The 23,053-nt window shown below is 34.6% G+C and overlaps 3 protein-coding genes across 3 annotated transcripts; all 3 read left to right on the forward strand.

The window, feature by feature from the left end:
• Positions 1-8,919: 8,919 nt before the first annotated feature.
• Positions 8,920-9,569, forward strand: LOC133309518 (F-box/kelch-repeat protein At3g23880-like). The gene has a single exon (XM_061510303.1). It carries the CDS (start codon positions 8,937-8,939, stop codon positions 9,567-9,569), a length of 633 nt encoding a protein of 210 aa, XP_061366287.1. The 5' UTR covers positions 8,920-8,936.
• LOC133309519 (F-box/kelch-repeat protein At3g06240-like) lies at positions 9,535-10,469 on the forward strand. The gene has a single exon (XM_061510304.1). It carries the CDS (start codon positions 9,535-9,537, stop codon positions 10,066-10,068), a length of 534 nt encoding a protein of 177 aa, XP_061366288.1. The 3' UTR covers positions 10,069-10,469.
• A 3,292-nt stretch (positions 10,470-13,761) lies between these two features.
• On the forward strand, positions 13,762-17,043 carry LOC133309517 (protein NRT1/ PTR FAMILY 4.6-like). The gene is made up of 6 exons (XM_061510301.1): positions 13,762-14,002; positions 14,098-14,185; positions 14,292-14,509; positions 14,627-15,049; positions 15,158-15,276; positions 16,117-17,043. The coding sequence occupies exons 1-6, from the start codon at positions 14,000-14,002 to the stop codon at positions 17,015-17,017; spliced, it is 1,752 nt and encodes a 583-aa protein (XP_061366285.1). The 5' UTR covers positions 13,762-13,999; the 3' UTR covers positions 17,018-17,043.
• Positions 17,044-23,053: the final 6,010 nt, after the last annotated feature.

Genomic DNA, 23,053 nt, shown 5'->3' on the forward strand with positions numbered 1-23,053 from the left:
CCCTGGGCGCTTAAGCCCCACCCTGGGCGCTAAAACACGAGGGGGCAGTAAGCCTCCCAACTTTCTGCAGCAAAGGGCGCTTAAGCGCACGCCAGGGCGCTCCAGCGCGCAATCCTGGTCGCTTAAGCCCCCACTTGGGCGCTCCAGCGCGAGGAGGCAGAATGCATTGGCACTCGCAGGGGCAGCAGGGCGCTTGGGCGCGCTCCTGGGCGCTTAAGCGCGCTGCCAGGGAATTCCAATTCCCTGATTTCTCAAGTCCAAGCCTAGGGGAAAATGCATCCCCATTACAAACCCCAATTGTCCATGCCCCAAAACTAAATCCTAGCACTCATCCAACCTCTCCTCATGAGATTTAGCTAGAATTTGGGCAGCATGACCTTTGTTTTCTCATCGTTTACCAGTTTAAACAAAAGGGTACCTAATTGATTTTCAGCCCAACCAATTCAACAACTCAATACATAACAAGCATGCATATATTGAATTTCAAGTAGGCATCATTTACATTACATATCCTTTACAAATCATAGAACTTAGCTTACAAAACACTATGATCATTCCCTTGGCTCCCATCAACAAAAGGTGTAACCAAAGGCATGAGCATAGGCTAAGTTCATCCAATGAATCAAGATATACAAATGACCATGGGCTTTCAAAATAAAATCCTATACATGTCAACTACAAAAGGCATGCATAAACTCAAAAGAAATGCCACATTTCATGCATAATCCAGATATGGCCACTTGCCACCAGAGGCTCCTGCAGCATCCTTACCTGAAAGGGGGTCCCCACAACACGGGGTGAGATATACGAATATATCCAGTAAACCAGGGGTCCTTGGAGCATCTCTCCACCCCACAGTTCCATACCAGTGTAATAGCAATAACAATAATAATGCAGTAAATACATATCTATGCAAAGTGCAATACATCTCCAGGAGAAATCTCTCGAGCTCTCAAGCTGTCCTAAGGAAACTCAGATGCAAATAGTCCTACTGGCCAGCTAACTACCATGTATGATTTACGCATCGCCATGCAACATACCCACATAGGGAAACACCATCCTATGCCACACCAAATGCATACGCATACGTATAACAAAGCATTACACTATTTTATTGCATTTATATACACCATCCCAACCTCCACCCTTCCAGGGCTTGGTAGAACAGTCAAGGGAATTACACCCAAGGTCCGAAGGCTTACCTCAATGCTTCAGTCAACCTTTGTTCTTCACCAACAGTTTCAGCAATCAACTTTTACAAACATACACCTACACATGGTGTAATGCAATCAACACATTGCATCCAAGAGTATTTCACAATCAACCATCAATTACTCAATTCAAAGCACAACACAAGTATGAGCTTACCAATTCCAATGAGCTATTCAAGCTCCATAGCTTGCTCCAATGGTTGATCACTCACGGTTGGTCCAAATGTCTCAATCCTAGACATCACAAGGATCCGATCAATCATTCAACTCACTAATTGTTCAACATGCTAGAATACTAACCAATCCAAGCATGAATTTTCCAATATTATGAACAATTATCAAATGACTATCTAGGCTCATTTCCACCGATTAAATGTCGTTCCTAGCATTTTTCCCAACATGCTCTAAACTCCATTCTTCCTAGAACATAGCTAATTCAACTACATTTCATAAAAATCCCAATTTACTATTCACAAACCCTAACTCATGCAAATTTCAAGGAATCATGAGGTTCAAGGGTTAGAATCTTACCACCAATGGTCACACAACCAAGGATTGATGGCTCCTCAAGCTTCAATGGAGGTAGAAACTCTCAAAACCCCAATTTTCACCAAAGGGCCGAATTTTTGAGAGGTAATATCTCTCTCCACAATGCTCCCCACTCAAAACAAAGCTAGGATTATGAAAGAGGGGAAGATTTAGAGTGATTTAGGCTTTTGAATCACTCCAATCGGTTAAGATTTGCTCTCACTCTCTCTTCCTCCCTCCTTTCCCTTCTTCTTCTTTCTCCTTCTTCCTTTCCTCTTCTCTGATGCTCGACGGGTTGCTTGGGGGGTTTGGGTTCATTTTGGCTTTTAGTCACTTAACATAGGTTAAGTGGCTTTAAGCGAGTATTGGTTCGTCTATCTATTCAACTCCAATAATTACCAAACTTTACCCAAAAGTCTGGAATATTATTCTAGGAATATTACTATTTTTATTTTTATATTTTGGGTACTTTTGCCAGTACCCATTTATACCCCTTAATTTTCACTGAGTACACTTTTTAACTCCAAAGTGACTCAGATTCATCTAATTAAGCCTTATACTTAATTTCACTCACTAAAACATGTTTAATTAATTAATTACACTTGATTTACTAATTAATTAAGATGGGCTATTATATCTCCAAACTACAATTTATTTATGAAATGGAGTTTCTTTAATTGTAATTTTGTGTTTTTGTATACTTTTTTGTGTTACTTTTTCTTTTTTTGGTGTTTTTGTTTTTCTCAATTTTGGGTTTATTTTGTAATGGATTACATTACTGTCAGGGTTCCTTTGCCGCAACAGCAACTTACGACCTTTGTCAACTTTTGCATTTGAAGCTGTCTATGCATTATCTGTGGGGTCTCTGCTATTTTGCTTGAACGAGGAAGGGTAAGTTTTTGCAATAGTTTCTGCATTGATGCTTCTCATTATCTTCTATGCTGGCGCTTATGCACATTTAGATTTGAAAAAAAGCATGTATATAAAATTGTGTGTTCACTTGAATTGAATTCTCAAAGCCCTATGTAATTTTAGAATAGAGCAATTGAAGTTACCTTTGGATTCTGGTTCCTTGAAGTTACCTTTGTCAACTTACCCATGCTGATTGTGCTTTTTTATTATATATTTACACCTTTTTTTTCGGTGATACAATTTTTAATTTTTTACAGCCCAGAACAGTTATTTCGTTAAAGGACCATCATAAATCTAGCTTAGAAGATTGACCCCATGAACTTAATTCCAGGCACTTAGACAATATTTATTCATGCATATGCTGGGTTATCTCATGAACATTTGTATTAAAATGCATTCGTGTATGATTTTGAGCGTGTGTAATGGCGATTGGTACCACTCTAAATATGTTGATGGTTGAACCATGGATTCTCACCATTACATCTGGGCAAAAATTTTAAAGTGCCTCACAGATTGAGTTCTCTCCACTAATTGGCTTTTATGCAGTAAAATTTGATTCTGATTTTATTAAAAATTTTATTGACATGATTTAATTCATCATTACTCTTTTTGGCAGTATTATGCCATCTAATAGTTGTTTACTTGTATTCCTATATGACAATGTTACTATTTTTAAATTGGTTGTTGGATCAAATTTTGTAGGAATTGTTACTAGCTGCACACAATGATGGAACTTTATCCGAAGAAGATGCTTATGTTCATGTGTTTGGGAAGGAGCACCCTGGACGTGTACGGGGTATGGGATTTGGGGTTTGCCCTTCCCAAGTTTTTAAACGTGGTTCTAGTTCTGGATCATCTTCCTCAACGTCTACATCCAATGAAATTAACTCCTTGAAATCTAAGGTTCAATATTTGGAGGAAGCATTGACTTTCTTTGTACGTAACTTTGGGGGTCAAATGCCCCCTGGTCTTGTATCAAATGGATTGCAACAGGTATATAATACAATATTTACCAAATTGTTCTTGTATTTTCTATTTGAGATTATGATTGGAACTTATGTTTTTTGTTTCATGAGTGACTGCTGCATCTTGAACCTATTACATTGCTGGGTGTACTTTTCTTTATGTCTACCTTTAATCATAGTGTTTTGTAGGACTCTGACTATTATTCTGGTCATTGTTGACATTGTTAGTATTGCTTTCTTCAAAATAATACTCTTTAGTCTAAGACTTAGACTATGGATATAAACAATTAAACAGATACATATGATATATGGGTCTTTCTAAATTAGCTGAGTTCCCTCTGGATTTTTCGTGGTAAATTCCAGAAAGTTTAGGACACATCTTCATCTCAAGTAAACAAAAATGATTTTTTTAATAGAAACTTTTAAGCAATAATAAATAGAAAAAAGTGTGTGCTCAGCAAGGGCACTCAATTAATACGTATGACATTACTTTGCTCTCAGTTTACCTATAATAACATTATTCTTTTCTTTTTATATCTGTCCTTGCTAAGCAAGAGCACTTAAATACTTTTTCAGTTGATTTGAAATCATGACATGTCACTGAGGTTTATCATTGACACAATGCTCCAATGATAGAAACACCTTTATGCCATTAACACTAGCTAGTTGATCTAGGGAACAATCTTACATGCAAAGAGGCAAAAACAGCCTCCACTTCTGTCATAAATCATGGTGAATACATTTTCATACATATCTGGTAGTTCTTCTTGTGAACCTTTTCTAACATTTATGGCATTTTCCATCCCTTTTCTTTTGTATTTTGGAAAGCTAGCTACCATATCCCCATGTGGCCTTCTCAACAAACTAACTTAGAAACTTAATGCTTGATTAGAAGTCTTAATGCATATTATGATGAAATTTCCTTTTATTTCCTTCATACTTGTCTTATGTTTTTAATTGCTTTAAAATTGTTACTGGTGATGTTTTCACCTATTTTTTAATTTTTTATTTGATGTTATGCATTTGACATTTAGTTTTTTTATTAAATTTTTGATGCAGCCTCAAGATTTGGGCTCTCCTAACGGACTCATGCCTTCTTCTTCTGCTAGCCATGTACCAAATGCATAAGGACCAAATTCACCTGAACCTCATAATCAAGGACACCCATCTCCTCCATAGTCCTCTTTTTTATGTTTCTCAGAACAATAACCCCATGACATTTTGGTGATGGCTTTTTGTAATGACTTTTTGTTAGTTAACTTTTATATTTTGGTGTCTATTTGCCAGGGAGAATTAATGTTATGACAATATTGACAATTACACTTCTCAGTTATATTTAGGTTTAAAATTATTAGAATTTGGTGTCAATTTTATAACTATTAGAATTTGGTGCATGTGTTTAGAAAAGTCTACTGATTCTAACTTTAATTATGGATGAAAAGCATAATTTTTAATTTATTTACAAAGTTATATTGAATTAAAAAAAATTAAAACTTCAATCTTTCTCCAATTTTCCATTCGTAATAATTAAATATATATATATATATATATAACTGTGTTCAAAAAATAAATGTTTAGGTTTAATGTTTAATTTTTTTTAAAAAAATTATTATATTTATTTTGACAACAGAGAATATTGCATTAATTTTTTATAAAATTCTTAAAAAATTACATATTATTTAATTATAATAAAAATTTGTATAATTCAACGACATAATTAAACCGCCTTTAAATTCTTATTTCACGACCCTTAGATAACCGTCTTCGATATCTTATTCTGCGACGGTTACAAAAATTGCCTAAGATTTATTAATCCACAACGCTTTATAAACTGCCTTGGAATTCTTATTCAACGACTCTTATACAACCGCCTTAGAATACTTATTCCGCGACGGTTAAATAAATGACGTCATGTGGAATTCCACGACGGTTGTCAACCGCCTTTGAATTCTTATTCAACGACTTTTATACAACCGCCTTAAAATACTTATTCCGCGATGGTTAAATAAATGACGTCATGTGGAATTCCACGACGGTTAGGAAACCGCTTTTGAATATTCATCGATTTTTTTGAGGATATTTTCAGGCGATGATAACCGCCTCTGCAACCGTCGTTGAATTCTGTTTCGACGGTTATTCCAACAGTTTAGTCAAACCGTCGTTGAATTGCCTCTCGACGATAGTAACTACGACGGTTGGTTAACGGCCGAAATTTGCATTTGGAGGCGGTTCAAACCGTCGTGAAATGACTTATGAACCACCTTCGTATACCTCTTTTGTTGTAGTGATAATCAATGTATTTCAAGACATGGTCACATTGGTATTACTAGTACTGTTTTCACATTCATGATACGTCATAGAATTATATAGTTGACAGCATATCTTCCATATCATAAATTTATGAGATCATAGCTTCATTAAAATATCACAAGAGATACAAGGACGGCCACATAACACATTCATCTCTTTCTCAAAGTTGGAATCTCATATTTTGTATCACATTACATATAGTATTAATTTAATTTGCAACTATAACCAACCAAGAGAATATCTCGTAACAGCATCAAATTACTCATCACATATATTCATATCTCAACATACATACACACATGCACAAAACAGAAAAACACGCATTTATTCTAAGTCTCTTAACAATTATTCGTTCTAATAATTTGTAGCACTTACATATTCAATGTAAGGCGGCCTTTTTCATGGCCTGTGACTCAGAATAAAAGAAACGGAAGACAAGCAAATAATATTTTTCCCAATTACTTCATCTTAGAAAATAGAAAGAGAGAATTAATTAAGGCCACTTTGGCCTTATCCGAAGCATAATAGGAATAAGAGCTAAGAAGGAAGCGTTTACATTCCCACGTATAAGTAAGTTTCAAAGTTGTAATTCCATTGAATTTAAGCATTCATCAATATTTGTAACCATGGAACATAGACATTGGCATTCACCCATCAAAGGAGTACACAAAGGCCACACCCATGTACATATTCACATGATACATAGTGATACATCCTCATCACAAGACCCATCTCACATATTGATATATGGAATCATGGATTTTTCACATATAAATAATTTTAAAACATTTAGGTTGTCCACTTAACATAGTATATGCCATCGTATAAATTTCCGTTAGTGACATAACACATTCTATTATATGGGTTTATGAAAGTCCTACCTTTCTTGAAGCATAAAGCATCTCACACATTCTAAGAGTTTAATTTATTGAAAAAGTGTTTATCCATTTAAATGACACAACTTATATTCTTTCACTCTCACAAAGAGGTGGGACTCACACCTTTATTTTTTTTGTCAACTTTCTCTCTTCCTTTATCTATTTCTTTCTCTCTATTAAAATGACACAACTTTACATTATTTAAAATGGCACACATTTTTTCCTTAATTTATAAATGAGGCATTTCAAGACATTCAATCATGACAACTTGACAGCCAGTACAAAACCTCTCTCACATAACATTCCACTTATGTAATAAAATTGCCTTTGCCCGAAACAAAACGGGGCAAAGAACCAAAGAAGTTGGGTATACCTCTCCTTCCCACTTTGTTTAGGACCGTCACCGTCCCTTAATTCTTTTTCTTGATCCGCACCTCCCCTTTAGTTGCTTCTCCCTTTTAGCCTATCTTGTAAAACATTCACAGGTGCAGCTAGCGCTTAAGAAATGGGAGTGTCCCCCACCATGATTATTCTGATTTTTGGGCAGAGAGTTGGTGAAAGTTTTAGAAGAATTTCATGAAACCCACCTTGTGATATGGATATTGCAACCTATACATGCACTCTGATCGTGTGGCTGGAAATTTTGATCCAAAATAACTAGGGTACACTTCAGCCCCATAGGATTTTAACCCTCACTCTATATTTTAAAAAGAAATTTGCATTTCAGCACCTAGCCTTTCGGAAATTCAAAAGTTGCCCCTAACTTTTGGAAAACTATCCAACAACCCCTTTAATTGAAATAAAATTGCACACGAGGGGCGTTACACTCCCCAATAGAATAAAAATATTATAATAATAACTAGTAACACAAATAAACAAAATTATAATCTAACATTTAATATTTAAAAATAAAATAAAAGTAAAACTGATAATATAGGAATTGACATACTCAACCCTAACTCGATTTAACCTCGTTATATATACAATACAATAGGGGTGTTATTAATCTTGATTGGATCGGTTTTGGAAGCAAAAATCATCTGATCTAATCCCTTCAGTTGGATCATATCTTTTCAGTTTGAATTTTTTTTTAAATCTGATCCAATTCAATTCAATTTTTTTCGGTTTGAATTAGATCTGTTCTGCCTTGTGCAGATGTATCCGACCGTAGGTCGGATGTTTGATATTGGATCTGTAGCTTTTTCTCTAGATACCTATGAATTAGGTATCTTGGGGACACCAAATCACTACACACTATATGATGGCCTGAGCCAGAAGGGGTGTGTGTGTGCACTGTCGTGTTTGAATGAAATAGGGTTAGAGAGATCATCATACCTGTGGTCTTTAGCTCCTATTTATAGAATTTACTTTTGGGCTTGTGTTGGTTGAGTTTCTTGCTGGCATGGGCCTTTCCTAGGTCCATAACATGATTGATTTTTTATTTTTTTTAAAATCCTAAAATTTGTTTTCTGATTATTATACAAATAACATAACATCTTTTGTATATATTGACTTTGTAAAAAAAAATTGAAATACAAAAGTATCAGAAAATGATAATATAAATTTTTTTTTGGGCAATAAGATATGAAGCTCTATACAGATGAAATTTTGTTGATGAGACGTGACTAGGTTTTTTTTTAGTTTAGTTGATGAGTTAATGGATCTTGGGTTTAGAAATTTTTGAGCTATGATTGATGGAAGACCTAAGTAGGTAGAGGAAAATTAATATATTGGATCGGTTTGGATTGGATATTTCATCAATCAATTCGAAAACCGATCTAATTCAATTAAAATTTGCGATTTTTTTTTTTCAATTTTTCAGTTTATTCAGTTATCAATTGTTTGGTTCAGTTATCACAGTTTGGATCGATTAATGAACACATCTACGATACAAGGTGAGTTAGGTTGGGTTGATGGATTAATTCTTTGAATTCAATCTTCTTTGGCAAATTTAGATATGGAATTTTTAAAATAGCATATTAATAAATTTATTTAATAAATTTTGGAAGCTGCAATTTTGTCTCGCAAAATCTGCAGAAAATCTTAAAATATAATTAATTTTATTTTAGGAAAAATTCAATACCATACCATACAACATACGGAACCCTAAAAACAGGAAAAGAAGGGGAAGCATGGAGATTAACATTAACATCCCTCTCCCTGATGAGTTGGTGCAGGAAATCCTGTTGAGGTCACCTGTGAAATCTCTTGTTCGATTCAAATGTGTATGTAAGTCATGGCTTTCTCTCATCTCTGATCCCTCTTTTGCAAATTCGCATTTTGAACTATCTGCTGCTCCCTCCCATAGACTTCTCTTCAAAACACGTTATGGTTCCGAAGCTCATTCCAACGATGTGGACGCGTCGTTTCACGATGATTCTGCTTTTGTGAGACTCGTTCATCCGCTTCCAGAGTCTGCTATGTTTCCTTATGGTTTTCAGGTTTTGGGTTCCTGCAGAGGGTTTGTTCTTTTCATTGGGAGAGACTCAAATCTCTATATATGGAATCCATCAAATGGTTTTCACAGACGACACCTATCATTCTCTGATTTTATACGAAAGTTACGTCGTTCCCATAATCGTACGCTTCTAATTGGTTTTGGGTATGACTCATCCACTGATGATTACTTGGTAGTTGTTTTATGGCTTGAGGAGGAGGAAACCCACATGGTGCTTTTCTCTTTGAGAACCAATTTATGGAAAAAAAATCCAGGTTTCCCATATTCCCCGTATGTATTTCTACAGTTATCATGGATTGTTCTTTAATGGGGCTATTCATTGGTTGGTTTTCCCTCGTCATGGAATTGATCGAGCAATTATTGTCTTTGATTTGATTGAAAAACAACTATCAGAGATATCTATTCCCGCTGGTGATTTCAAGAACATTTTGGTTGGAGATTTGATAATCATGGGTGGATGTCTCAGTGTATGGTATCGGAGTGTACATAAAACTCAGGTGTGGTTGATGAAAGAATATAAAGTGCAGTCATCTTGGACTATGTTTGAGATTCCTGCACGGAGACTCTCCCCCCTTTGCTTCGCCAAAGGTGGTGAACTTGTTGCATTTAATGGTACTGGATTGATGAAATTTAATGACAAAGGAGAATTGCTGGAAATATCTGATCATATGATTTGGCGCAAGCCAGCTTTCTATACAGAGAGTCTACTGTCACTCCCCGGTGACTGTTGTGGAAACATGGAAACACAACCAACAAAAACAGATAAGAAGAGAATTAGGGAAAGTAATGTTCTCCATTCCTTTTGACCATTTTGTTCATCAATAACTTACATTATAGATGCAATATGAGATTGATGATGTTTGGTGGTGGATCGAGTTTACCTATGCTTTGAGAAAATAATCAATGTCTTGCTTCTTCAAAATAAACAAATGCTATTTTAGTGATCAATCATATGCTTATCTGAAATGTCATGCCAGTGCAGAATTAGTCTTCGTTTTGATGATGATTTCAGCAAGGTTTGATTGTTTCACATACTATAATTAGTTGTGTTTCAATTTAGTAAATGATAGCTGGAGTTAGTACATTATCTTTGGCATATTTATCTTATTTCGTCTCATTGTTATTCCAATGTATGCAGTTTACTTTTTCTTCCATCGCTTACATTTGCAGCTTCAAGGCGTAGTTACTTTGATGTATTTAGATTTTAGGGGCCTTTATTTTCTATAATATAATGTGATGTCTCTCATTTTCATATGAACTTATGGAGATATTGTTGATATTAATCATCTGATGGATAATATTGTTCGTATGACTGGGAAGCCACACCTTGCGAAATGTAGTTTGAAGGAACAACTCGCAACTACAAAACAAGTTCAAATAGTGTTTCTGATAAGATGTAGGAATAAATCAGTAGACCTCAAGTAGTTTGGGATAAAGGGATTACTGATGTAAAAATAAATCATTCGGCCACGCCAACCAACTTTGAAGGAGAGTAGTTTAGTCACAACTGTCAGTCACGATGAAATATGAATACAGAGTGTTAATGTGAACTCTTAACATTTAAGAAAATTGATACGTTAATTTATAAGTAGATTTGTCAGTGCTAATTGCTGATATATAGAAATCCATTATCGTGGGCCTTTAATTTCTTCCGACTTGCCCACAATCAATCTTCCGTATGGATATTAAATTTCAAGTGGCCCATTAGCCGTTAATCACATAGCACTGTGAATGATGGGTGCCGCCAAACCCTCATATTCTGGATCATTGAGTTACGCTTACGTTAAAGTGTGGTTGCCTTGTTTCTTGATTATATGAACATGTACACGGTACAGTTCTTGTTACATTTAAATAACGTATTGATGCATTGTGAAATCTAATTGGGAAGGGATGCTTTGGTGTTGTTTATCGAGATAGAAATGGATAACAATGGAGTCATAGCAATTAACAAATTATAGTTATGCAAACAAGTTTTGTTTTTTTGTTTTAAAATTACATTTTAAGAACAAATTTAACAAAACAGATTTTATTGTTCATTAATTTTTAAAACTATTTTCAAAACAATGTCATCAAACAAATTCTTTTACTCAACAGAATAATTTTTATAAAAAAAATTAAAACACAATCAAACATCTCCATATGTCCATAAGTAGAGTTCTCAAGCAGTGTCCAATCCGTTGCTTGTTTGGTTGAGTTGAGCTAAAAATAATTGGTCAAAGTTAAATTTGGCCTAGTCCATCACAATCCATCCGAACTTGGCTTGGTAATAAATAATAAATAATAAATAATTGTGCAGTTATAATATAATCATATTTTAGACTAAGGCACTATGCAGCACGTACATATTTTATGCCAATTACAAAAACAAGATAGCCCCAAAAAGTATGCTTCCAACTGAGGTCTCTACACCCTAAAAGATCCAACGAACAAGAAATAACAATAATAGAACTGCTAAGGTTGAAAACAACTGTTACACGGTGTATGTTTATGGGGAAAGGGATAACTGATAAGAATGGTTGTTTAAAATAAAGTAGAGGGACACAACAAGAAGCCCAGAAGATATTTGAGAGAACTCAATCACTCAAGCACTTTGGAAAAGCATGAACATATTTGTGGGCAAAGTGATAAGAATGGGTGTTAGTGAAAAAGCATATGGCATGGAAGGTGGGGTTAATAAATCAAGCTTTATGAAAAACAACATCTATGAATTAAAGACAGTAACATTATGTCTATGAATTAAAGATAGAGAACCATCATCGTTAGCCTCTATGAAAGTCTAGTTGTTAAGAGGAATCCACCCCCACAACAAAAGTCATGCATGATATAGACTCAAATTGATAAGTAACAAAATTTTCATGAGCAATTAATAACCTCTGTTAGAAGCAGTTATTGATGAGTACCCAACAGGGCAATAAAATTTTTTGTTTCTTCTGTCATAGCCGCTATTGATGATTAATGAGTAATTCCCTTGTTTCATCGAGGTAAGCAATTAAAATAAATAATTATTACTATTATTTTTTTGACACTTGCTCCATTCCGAACTCTGAAGTTTAAACTTGGAATTATTCCTGATTATTTTTAGTTGTATAAATATAGCTTGTATTCTTCATCTCTAAAGTAGGACATTTATTGCATCAGGTGTTTTGATATGTCCCTCTAATGTAATGAAAATGATTTGGATTATTATCCTGTGCATTCTCTTTTTGACATACTGTAAATTGAATACAGATATTGATATGCTCATTTACTGCCGATGCTTCAAAAGTGATTCACATGAAAGGTGAAAGGTCCTTGGGGAAGGGATGATACCAATACCAACACATATTTGCTTGGATGGAACACTCAAGATAGTGTTTTCAGTCGATAGTGATTTTCAAACAAAAAAGATTTAGCATGATTGAGACACTAGAAGTTAGACTGCAAATTGAAAGAGCCAGTTCAAATATAAAATGGACTTTATCAGTAGAATGAGATCACAAGTTAAAAGCAAAAGGCAAAAACTCTGAATTTCTGTGATATGCATGATAGGAGGGGGAAAGTGACATTCATGGACTTTTATCAAACAATGGAGCTCTAAAGGACATGGAGGACAACCATATGAGCTGTACCATGTGACCCATAATTTGAACTTTGGTTATTTGACCTAGGATTTCAGTTTTTTATCCAATATTTTTTTACAGCCCTGGGGGATGTAAGGACTCACCTTTGGCGAAATGGGTAACTTTATGTGTTGCCTTCGTGCGCATGGAAATTTTTGGGCTACATGTGGTTTTTTTTTTTTTTTTTTTTTTTCCCAGTAGCAAGGAAAATATAAGATCATTTTCCCTCTGACAAAGCTGTCTAACCAAAAGGACAAGTTTCAAACTTAGTCCTTTCTTATGTATCATGTGAATTAATAATCCAACCTTTGAGACTAAGTTGCTAGTAACTTTAACTAGCAATAACAAGAGTTCACATTTCTGATTTCACTCACTCAACTTCTTCAAAATTATTAAAAATCTTCGTTAGGGCCTATCAAGGATATTCTTATGACATAATCAAAGAGCAACATGATTAGGAAACCACGTGATGTATGTATGATACAGCTTTAAAGTTAACAAACAGTTGATGAACTTGATATGTGAAATGACCACTTAATCAAATGATGCTATGTATCAAGCAAGGAAAAGTCTACCCAATTTCAGTATGCAGTCTTTTCCTTTCAATTTGACCCATGACTTTTTCTGATAGCTTCTGGTTTAGGAAATTTATACAATGCCAGCAATGGATTGTTCAGCGAAGACAAGCATATATATCGTTGGTGTGGGGCATAGATGTTGGGTTGATTAAGATAATTGATTGATTAAGCATCCATATAATTAGCAACCTTAAACCACTTGTGCTTCCAAATCAACATGTTATGCTCTGCCCAATAATACAATTCAGAATTTGATTTATGTTTTGGATTTGAAAATGCCAAACTGTTGAGCTAAGAGACCTTGAAAAAGAGGAGACAGAGAGCATGATAAGTAGCATGGAGGACAATTGCTGAAAGATAGAGGCAATCGAATTTTAAGGCCATGGAAATCATAAACTAGGCCCTCTTACGCATTTTATGCTCCAAGTTGCTCTCTTTATCATCCTTGTCTGAACTATAGCTTTTCTCAAAAGCTTCCTTTTGGGGCTATATATTCACAAACACCATTTCCTCTGAACTGCCCCATTCCTGTATAAAACAGAACTCTCAATATCTCGATAATGGTAAGCCTTGTCATTCAACTCAACCCTCCTCTATCTCTCTCCTTATCTTCTCTTTATGTATATATATTGATGAGTTTCAAATCTGGGTCATACAGGCAGAACAAGAGGAAAAAGATGAACACAAGCTCATCACCGAATGGAAGAGAAGGAAAGGTGGATTCAGAGCTTCCATGTTTATTTTCGGTAAGGGAAAGGAAAGGAGATGAAACTCTTTTGTTTGTTCTGTTCTTTGCTACCAAGTTATATTGAGCTTCTTCTTTTCCCCACCTTTTCTTCCTCGTTTATGTAGTCTTGTCAGCATTGGACAACATGGGATTTGTGGCAAACATGGTTAGCTTAGTCCTATACTTTTATGGGGTGATGCATTTTGATCTGTCCAGTTCTGCCAATACTCTCACAAACTTTATGGGTTCAACTTTCTTGTTATCCCTTGTTGGAGGCTTCATCTCAGATACTTACCTAAACAGATTCACCACATGCTTGCTTTTTGGATCACTAGAGGTTCTGGTAAGTGGTAAAACAATAGTATATATGAAATATTCCAAATCCCAATGGCTTGCACAAATAGAGAAATCAATTAGTTGAAAAAGGTTTAGTAGTTTGTATCTGATTTAACACTTGTAGGCTTTGGCAATGCTCACGGTTCAAGCTGCTTCAAATCATTTACATCCAGAAGCATGTGGCAAGTCAAGCTGTGTCAAAGGTGGCATAGCAGTCATGTTTTACACATCACTGAGTCTGTTGGCATTGGGTATGGGAGGGGTAAGAGGATCTATGACTGCATTTGGTGCTGACCAATTTGATGAAAAGGATCCAATTGAAGCAAAAGCTCTTGCAAGCTTTTTCAATTGGCTTTTGCTCAGTTCAACTCTTGGAGGAATTACAGGAGTTACAGGTGTTGTGTGGGTTAGCACCCAAAGAGCTTGGCATTGGGGCTTTTTCATAATAACCATAGCTGCCACTATTGGTTTTGTGACACTTGCTCTTGGTAAGCCATTCTACCGCATCAAAACTCCTGGAGATAGCTCCACTTTGAGGATTGCTCAGGTCTGCATCTCTATTTGCCTTCCCTTCTTCTTGATAAGCACATACAATACAACCTATGATGATCAGAAAACCATTTTGTTTTGTTTTTTTTGTTGTTGTTACATACAGGTTATTGTTGTGGCTTTTAAGAACCGGAAGCTGTCACTGCCAGAGTCACATGAAGAACTATATGAAATCAGTGATAAAGATGCTACATTAGAGAAGATTGCCCACACCAACCAGATGAGGTGACTCAAAAACTCATAGTTAACAACCTGCATACACAAAATCAAGGCTAATAATTTTCTGCAAATGATAGGACAATTAAACAAAAATCGGGGCCAGCTAATTGGGCATGTTAGGATTCTTTTTCATGTACGTCGTAGCAGGTAGCGCCAAGGCCTCTGGGCCCACTAACACCTATCCACGTTTAGGAGTAGCAGAGATACGGAGAATGATCATGGAAGCTAAAAAAATATCTATTCCGTGTGCAAACTGCAAAACACAAGATAAAAATAAAAGTATTCTGACATAGCTAGGGTCTAGTCAGAGGTCTTTAAAGAACAGTACCTGCTGCAGTCAATGGTTGTTTTTTTGTTTTTGTTTTTGTTTTTGTTTTTGTTTGGGGCTGGTGCATAAATTGGGCTCCGCTACTACTTTATTGGGAGAAAATGTCATCAGTTCAGCCAAGCTCAATGATTTTCTTCTTTATCTATATTTAATTATGAGATTAGGATTTCACATTATTTAGAAAATAATTTTATCTTCTACCTTAGGTTACTATAAAAATAGTAGGATCTTTTTTTATTTTCTCTTTGTTCTCTTCAATTCACATCATCTCACATAGGTCCACACACTTTTTTGTATGTTTAAGAGATAAAATTATCTCCTACAAATTATTGGGTTGCTAAAATCATAGTCTTACCATTTACAATAATTGAAAAATAATTGATGACAAGATTAACGTTGAGACATTCATATCCCTTCTCTGTTTTTTTTTTTTTTTTTTCTGGATACACATTTCCCTTTCTCTTTTGCTCACACACATGCATGCATGTTAAAAAAGTTATTGTTGGTTGTCGAATCAGGTTTCTAGATAAAGCGGCTATTCTCCAAGAAAACTCAAAACCCCAGCCATGGAAGGTTTGCACAGTGACACAAGTTGAAGAAGTCAAGATCCTAACCAGAATGTTACCAATAGTGGGCAGTACAATTATATTGAACACTTGTATGGCACAGCTTCAAACATTCTCGGTTCAACAAGGGAATGTGATGAACCTGAAACTTGGTTATCTTACAGTTCCTGCTCCATCCATTCCTGTTATCCCACTTGTTTTTATAACCATCCTGGTTCCCATATATGAATTCTTCTTTGTGCCATTCGCACGAAAGATCACTCACAACCCTTCAGGCATTACACAACTTCAAAGGGTAGGTGTGGGACTAGTACTCTCAGCCATATCAATGGGAGTGGCTGGGATTATAGAAGTAAAAAGAAGGGACCAAGGAAAGAGAGACCCTTCTAAGCCCATAAGTCTATTTTGGTTGTCCTTCCAATATGGTATATTTGGAATAGCAGATATGTTCACCCTTGTTGGACTCTTGGAATTTTTTTACAGGGAATCACCTGCAAGCATGAAATCACTCTCAACTTCTTTCACTTGGTTATCAATGTCTCTTGGTTACTTCTTGAGCACCGTATTTGTGAATGTCATAAATGCTGTTACCAAAAGGATCACTCCTGGCAAACAAGGATGGTTGCATGGATTTGACTTAAATCAAAATAATCTCAATCTGTTTTATTGGTTCTTGGCCACCCTTAGCTGCCTTAATTTTTTCAACTATCTTTACTGGGCCTCGCGTTACAAGTACAAATCTGAAGACAGCAATTCAAGCACAGATTTGAAGGCTTCAGCTGAAATGCCTCTCAAAATGATTGAGAGGAAACAAGATTGGGAATCCAAGGGTGATGCTAACAGCCATGACTAATGGAAACAAACTGTAGATAATGGAAGCACGGGGTCATGACATGAATGAATCAGTGGATGTTCAGAACTATAGAATAATATGTATTAGGCTTGGGATGTGGAAATAGGTAGTGGTTGGAATCTGTGTTATGGTACATGTGTGCTTGTATGATTGATTGTTAATGTTGGCTCTGGCACGATCTGTGTATCCAGAGTTTAAAGGTTTTCTTTTTTTAATTTGCTCCTTTTTCATGTAAGTTTATTGACCTGCATTTTGTAATTGCATGTTAAGCGATGTTAATTAGTCAAATGAAAGAACCTACAATACGTGTTGAATGGGTATATGAGTTACTAGCAGTTCGTAACTAACATCGTGGATGATAATTTTTTGCGATGAATGGGTATATGAGTTACTAGCAAAACGTGTTGAGAGAACAGACACATGCTAGCTCACTTGACGTATGAGATTGAGAAAGCGACGGTGAAAGTATACGTTCGATTTTCTTCGGTACTAAGAGTTTAAAGTCTTAATTTTGGGGGCTTTTGATCCTAGTAATCTCTTTCTTACAAAATTTGACCAGAATAATTTCTTAATCAAATGTATTACCAAAATAATGTATGACGACGCGACACTGAAGTGACCGCGTTAAGACGCGGTATATGTAGTGCCGATTTATGCGTAAATTATCCAATTTATGCGTAAATCACCCATAATTGAGTACACTGAGACACGACCCTGCTCCAACCGCGTTTGGCACGGACGTGACATTAACAGTACCGCGTCTGTCTTAAATCCAGTCAAAATGAATTCTTATAAAACCTCATCTATGCTGCTGTCAACTCAAAATTCTCCCAATATTTAGCTGAGAGTGAATTTAAGTAAAGAGTATGAATTTAACAATAATATGAATATAAGTATGAATTTAAAATTTTTAAAACCCGTTATTCTTAGTAAATAGTTAAAAAAGATTTACTTTTCTCAACATCAATTTTATTTACTGCAACATTTTAAAAATCCAAAAAAGTAACCAAATACGTAAAAATACTGTGCGAATTAACATTGGTCACTAAACTAAGATTTAAATAATATAATTAATAAAATTTTACTCCCTAAACCCTACACTAATAATATAAATATAGCATTACTAAAATTTAAATCCACTAATCCAAAATTTTAACAAAATAAATATAGCACATAATTTTTTTTGTAAAATATGATTAATAAAATTTAAGGCTAATAATCTAAGGTTTTAATAAATCCTATAAGAAGTTAAATATATAACATGATAATTTTTGGGTTAACCTATAATTTGATCAAATTATATAACAAAAATTTTAAATAATAGTTAGTTGCAAGATGAGGTCAAAAACACCATGCAAAAGAACGCACAAGTGAGTATGGAGTTTTATCCTCAGATACAACGGAAAAAAGGTTGGAAACAATCTCACACACAAGGATTCTGGACAAAATGAAAAAAAAAAAAAAAAATTGAAAAATAAGCTCCCTCTCACACGGATCAGCTTTGGGGTTGCATAGCAACATGGGTGGGATTTTATAAGAATTCAGTCCAGAGAGTAAAAGATTTAAGACAGACGCGGTACTGCTAATGTCACGTCCGTCAAACGCGGTTGGAGCAGGGCCGCGTCTTGGTGTACTCAATTTTCAACTTTTTTTGGTTTTGTCTGACACTGATTTAAGTGTGAATGAGTGGGTTGATTTACACATAAATCGATACTACAGGTAAGTACCGCGTCGTCATGCATTATTTTGATAATACATTTGATTAAGAAATTATTCCGATCAAATTTTGTAAGAAAGAGATTACTAGGGTCAAAAGCCCTAATTTTGGACTTTTCCAGAACAGAATTATTTTCTATAAAATATAACTGTAATTTATCAAAAGAAGAAGAAGAAGTCAATATCATTTTTTTTTTTTGTAATGAGAAGGTTTAAGTGAAGTTAGATATCACTATCTCACTAAGGTCAGAGAAGATCCCTCAACTTCTTCGAGGATTTTAAGAAGAAATTACATATCATCTACCATTAAAGTCCTCATATCGGCCAGTGAGATTTGAACTCATGCCCTTGTGGGATATAGACCAAATTCTTAGCCAACTGTGTCTATCCTAAAAGTCAATATCATTAATGCTATGTTTTGTGTTGGCAAAAACACATAACTATACTTTTGGCATAAATAAAATAAGGGCGCTATTAATCTTCTGTTGCTGTAGAGAAGTTATCTCCAACTGACATATCATTATCATAATACAGTTTCGTATCTTGAAAAAATATGTGACTGCTGCATATAACTTCTCTTTCCTGTAGCTGAAGATACATATATTTCATAAAATAATAAGGGTTTTGCATGATATTGGTTATGGAATATTTTAGAACTCTTTATTAATTTTTTTTTTAGTATGTAACCTTAACGTATTTCCACTCAATCTTCTTCGGCCATTTTATCTTCAAAGTACGACCTTAAGACTAGCTCTTCCTCGAATCAAACGGTGTATTAGACCGGGTTCACCCGAGGATGCGGTTTAAGGTTTAAGAAAAACGGTTTGTCTTTGGCTCCGGAAGAATTCCAGGGAATTACTTAAGCCAAAAATTTAAATCCTTGATCAAGGCAATCCCGTAGGCATCCACTTGCCAAATCAGCTATCTTTGGGATTTCTTTATTAAATATTTTAACATAATAAGTGTTTTATTTTTATTTAATACATTTTATTAAAATTTTGTTAACCGATGCTTTAAGGATGTTACTTAAAAAAAAAACTAATTATAATAAAAAGTTGGCCCTTTCTAGAACCAAGGGCGAACATGAAAAAGAGAAAAGGAAACAGAAAAAAGATGTTTGGTCGTGGGTGGTTGATGGCGAGTGACAAGGCGTTCCACCAGAAATGATTTTGAAAATGAAGTGACCAAGCTCGTCTTTTCCGTTCCCAACCCAGTGACGCTGCGCAGGTGTGATCACTTGTCAATCTTCAGTCTTCACGGTCACCATCATCGTAGCTTTGCAGCTTCACAAGTAAAGGCAGAGAATGATAACATTTACACGCTGCTATTAAATCAAACCGGTCATCGACTCTGTTGAAATAGTTCAGTTATTGATTTAACCGGTGGTCATTGTTGAACGCTTAGATTAAATTTTTCTAAAAATATATAAATAAAAATAGTTTGTCTATAAGTTATGTCATTTTAAAAGAGAGATAGACACCGAAAATAGAAATCATGGGAGAGAAAAAGTTGGTGGTTTTTTTTAATTTAAAATTTAAATAAAAAATTTATTTTGTATCTATCTCTCTCTTAAAATGACATCATTTAAAATGACAAACACTTTTCTCATAAAAATAATATAAGAACCAAAGTAATTTAGTTTAGTGTTTACTATTTCACTCCCTTTCCCTTTTATGTCAATTTTAAATCCTAAAGAATAGAGTAGAATATGATGAGATAGTAAATTTTTCATTAAGCTTATCAAAAAGTTATTTAATAGACTAAAATATTTGTAAAAATATTAGCTCGCGTTTTCTGATTCTAATTTTGGTTAATTGTCAATAATTCATGGAAATGTGGGCTAATTTTATAAAATTAACTTTTGATAAATTTTGGAAATTTTTTCTGATATGTCACAAAAAAAATCAAAAAGCGACGTGAAGCAGAGATCGTGGTTGTTGATAATGTCGGAACTAGATGATCATAGCGTTGGGGTCACTAGAGTGAAGTGGCTTGAAGCAGAGAGGAAATAAAAACCATGATCGGAGTATCACGGCTAGAACTTTAACAAGAGAGTGTATTTAGTTATGAAAATATTAAAACATGATTATTTATGTCCTATAAATTATATAAAAATTTCTCACCAGGTAGGAATTCAAGAATACCGCTCACTTTGTGGTATTATTTTATGGGATTCTTATCTCAATTTTAATTTTCAGAAATCTCATTTTCCCATATAAGACGTGGATAAATAGAATTCTCAATGTGAGTTTTCTAAGAATATAAAATTTATCCCTCTACCAAACAGCTCCTAAAAGTGTAATTGTGGTGGAATACTTTACCAAAATATTTTTGACTTAATGAAATTTTTCAAAAACTGATTCGATCATAAAATCGATATTGAGTTAATACTGGTTAAACCTGATTTTTGGCCATTCGGACAGGTTTTAATAACAGTGAAATTGCGTTTTATGCATTGTGACTGAAGTGCTGATTATATTATATAACTTTTATATATTATTAATAAGTAAGGATATTTTAACTACCAAACAATTTCATTACTAACTTACTACTCGTCACATCACCATTGGATCAAAGAGAGAGAATCTTAAAAAGTTTTTGAAGAAAGAGAAAATGTTAATCTAATGGTGATTAGATAGGTAGTAAATTGGTGGTGGAAAATTTTGGTAGTAAGAATATCCCTCTTCATTATTAATTAGTATTTAATAAATATGTTAAGTTACTTAGGTATTGTACTCACTAGGATACTATGATAATTTCCTTACATTTTGAATCTTTCGTTCGATATTTATTTTTTTAACGATATTTTTAATTTACAAGCACGGAAAGATGAAGTTAGCTTATTTTTTACAGATAACATTTTTAGAGTTTTAATTTTTGTCTTCTTTTTTTAAAGTGTATTTCCCTTTCAGGAAGCCAGGCTTGCATTGTGTTGTGGCAATTAAATAATGCTTGTTTCCTTTGATATCATGATTAATGTGAAAACATTATTGGAATTGGGCCGAAAAGTAGGACGAAAGAGCATAGAGGAGAAGACAAGACAATGTATCAGAACTCGTTGGATAAGTCTCTAGATGAACAGCTCATCATCGACCCACTTAACAGAGCGAGCCAGCCCTGATGTTTTAAACCTTATTATTATTAATGCATAAATTTTAAACTTATTTTCAAGGTTATACAAAATCGTAAGCCAATTATAATTTTGCGTTGAGGTAAGGAATTGTAATTCGCAAGCCAATTCAACAATAGAGCATTCAATTCATACATGTCAAAAGTCAAAACACTATTCTGTGACTGTGTTTTATTTTTTTATAATTTGGCTTAGGGGGGGAGTGATAGTCAATATATGATATCCGGTTACAGAATGGATTCAATTATAATCTTTAAATTATAATGGTTTAATTTTAAAATTAATTAAAAATACATAAACTAACAAAATAAAAAAATTTGATTATAAACATGCCAAAACGTTTGGAAATATTTAAAAAGCAGGCCTGTTTGCCCTAGAGACATTATATGTTGCACTACTACAGTAAGAAAAATGTTAATGGATTTATTGTTTGTCCTTCAAAATGATGGTCTTTTTAGATGAATGAAGTGCGCTTTTTCAAATTTTAAATTATAAATTTTTCTCTCCCCTCTCTTTTTCCCAAATTTGTTTCTTTTAACAGAAGTTGCTGTCATTCGCAGCTTGATGATATATCAAATTGGGTCTATTATATAGACCAAGATTTACAATTGGTTACATCAGGAAATCAGCTAAACTTAAGGAACAGAAAGCATAAATCAAGCTAATCTATTTACATCAGGAAATCAGCTAAACTTAAGGAACAGAAAGCATAAATCAAGCTAATCTATTTACATCAGGAAATCAGCTAAAACTAAGGAACAGAAAGCATAAATCAAGCTAATCTATTTTAATATACAAGGTAACAAACCGTGATAGTTACAATCAGGATCCTAACAAATTAATGCTACTCTAATACTCCCCCTCAAGGTGGAGCATGGAGGGAGGAGATGCCCAACTTGGAAGTCAAAAAATCGAATTGTTTGGATCCAAGTGCTTTGGTCATAATATCTGCGGGTTGAGAACTAGTGGGGATATGTTGAGTAGAAATAGTCTTGCTGAGAAGATAGTCCCGAACAAAATGGCAATCTAACTCGATATGCTTGGTACGCTCATGGAACACTGGATTAGAAGCAATATGAATAGCAGACTGACTGTCACAAAACAGTTGCATAGGGGCTGCATGAGGAATATCAAGAGAGCTGAGAAAAGACTTTAACCAAATAAGCTCAGAAGTCGCAGCTGCCATGGCA

Source organism: Gastrolobium bilobum, unplaced genomic scaffold, assembly GCF_033153095.1.
Source record: "Gastrolobium bilobum isolate Gb01-03AN ecotype WA unplaced genomic scaffold, APGP_CSIRO_Gbil_v1 utg2122, whole genome shotgun sequence".
Lineage (NCBI taxonomy): Eukaryota > Viridiplantae > Streptophyta > Magnoliopsida > Fabales > Fabaceae > Gastrolobium > Gastrolobium bilobum.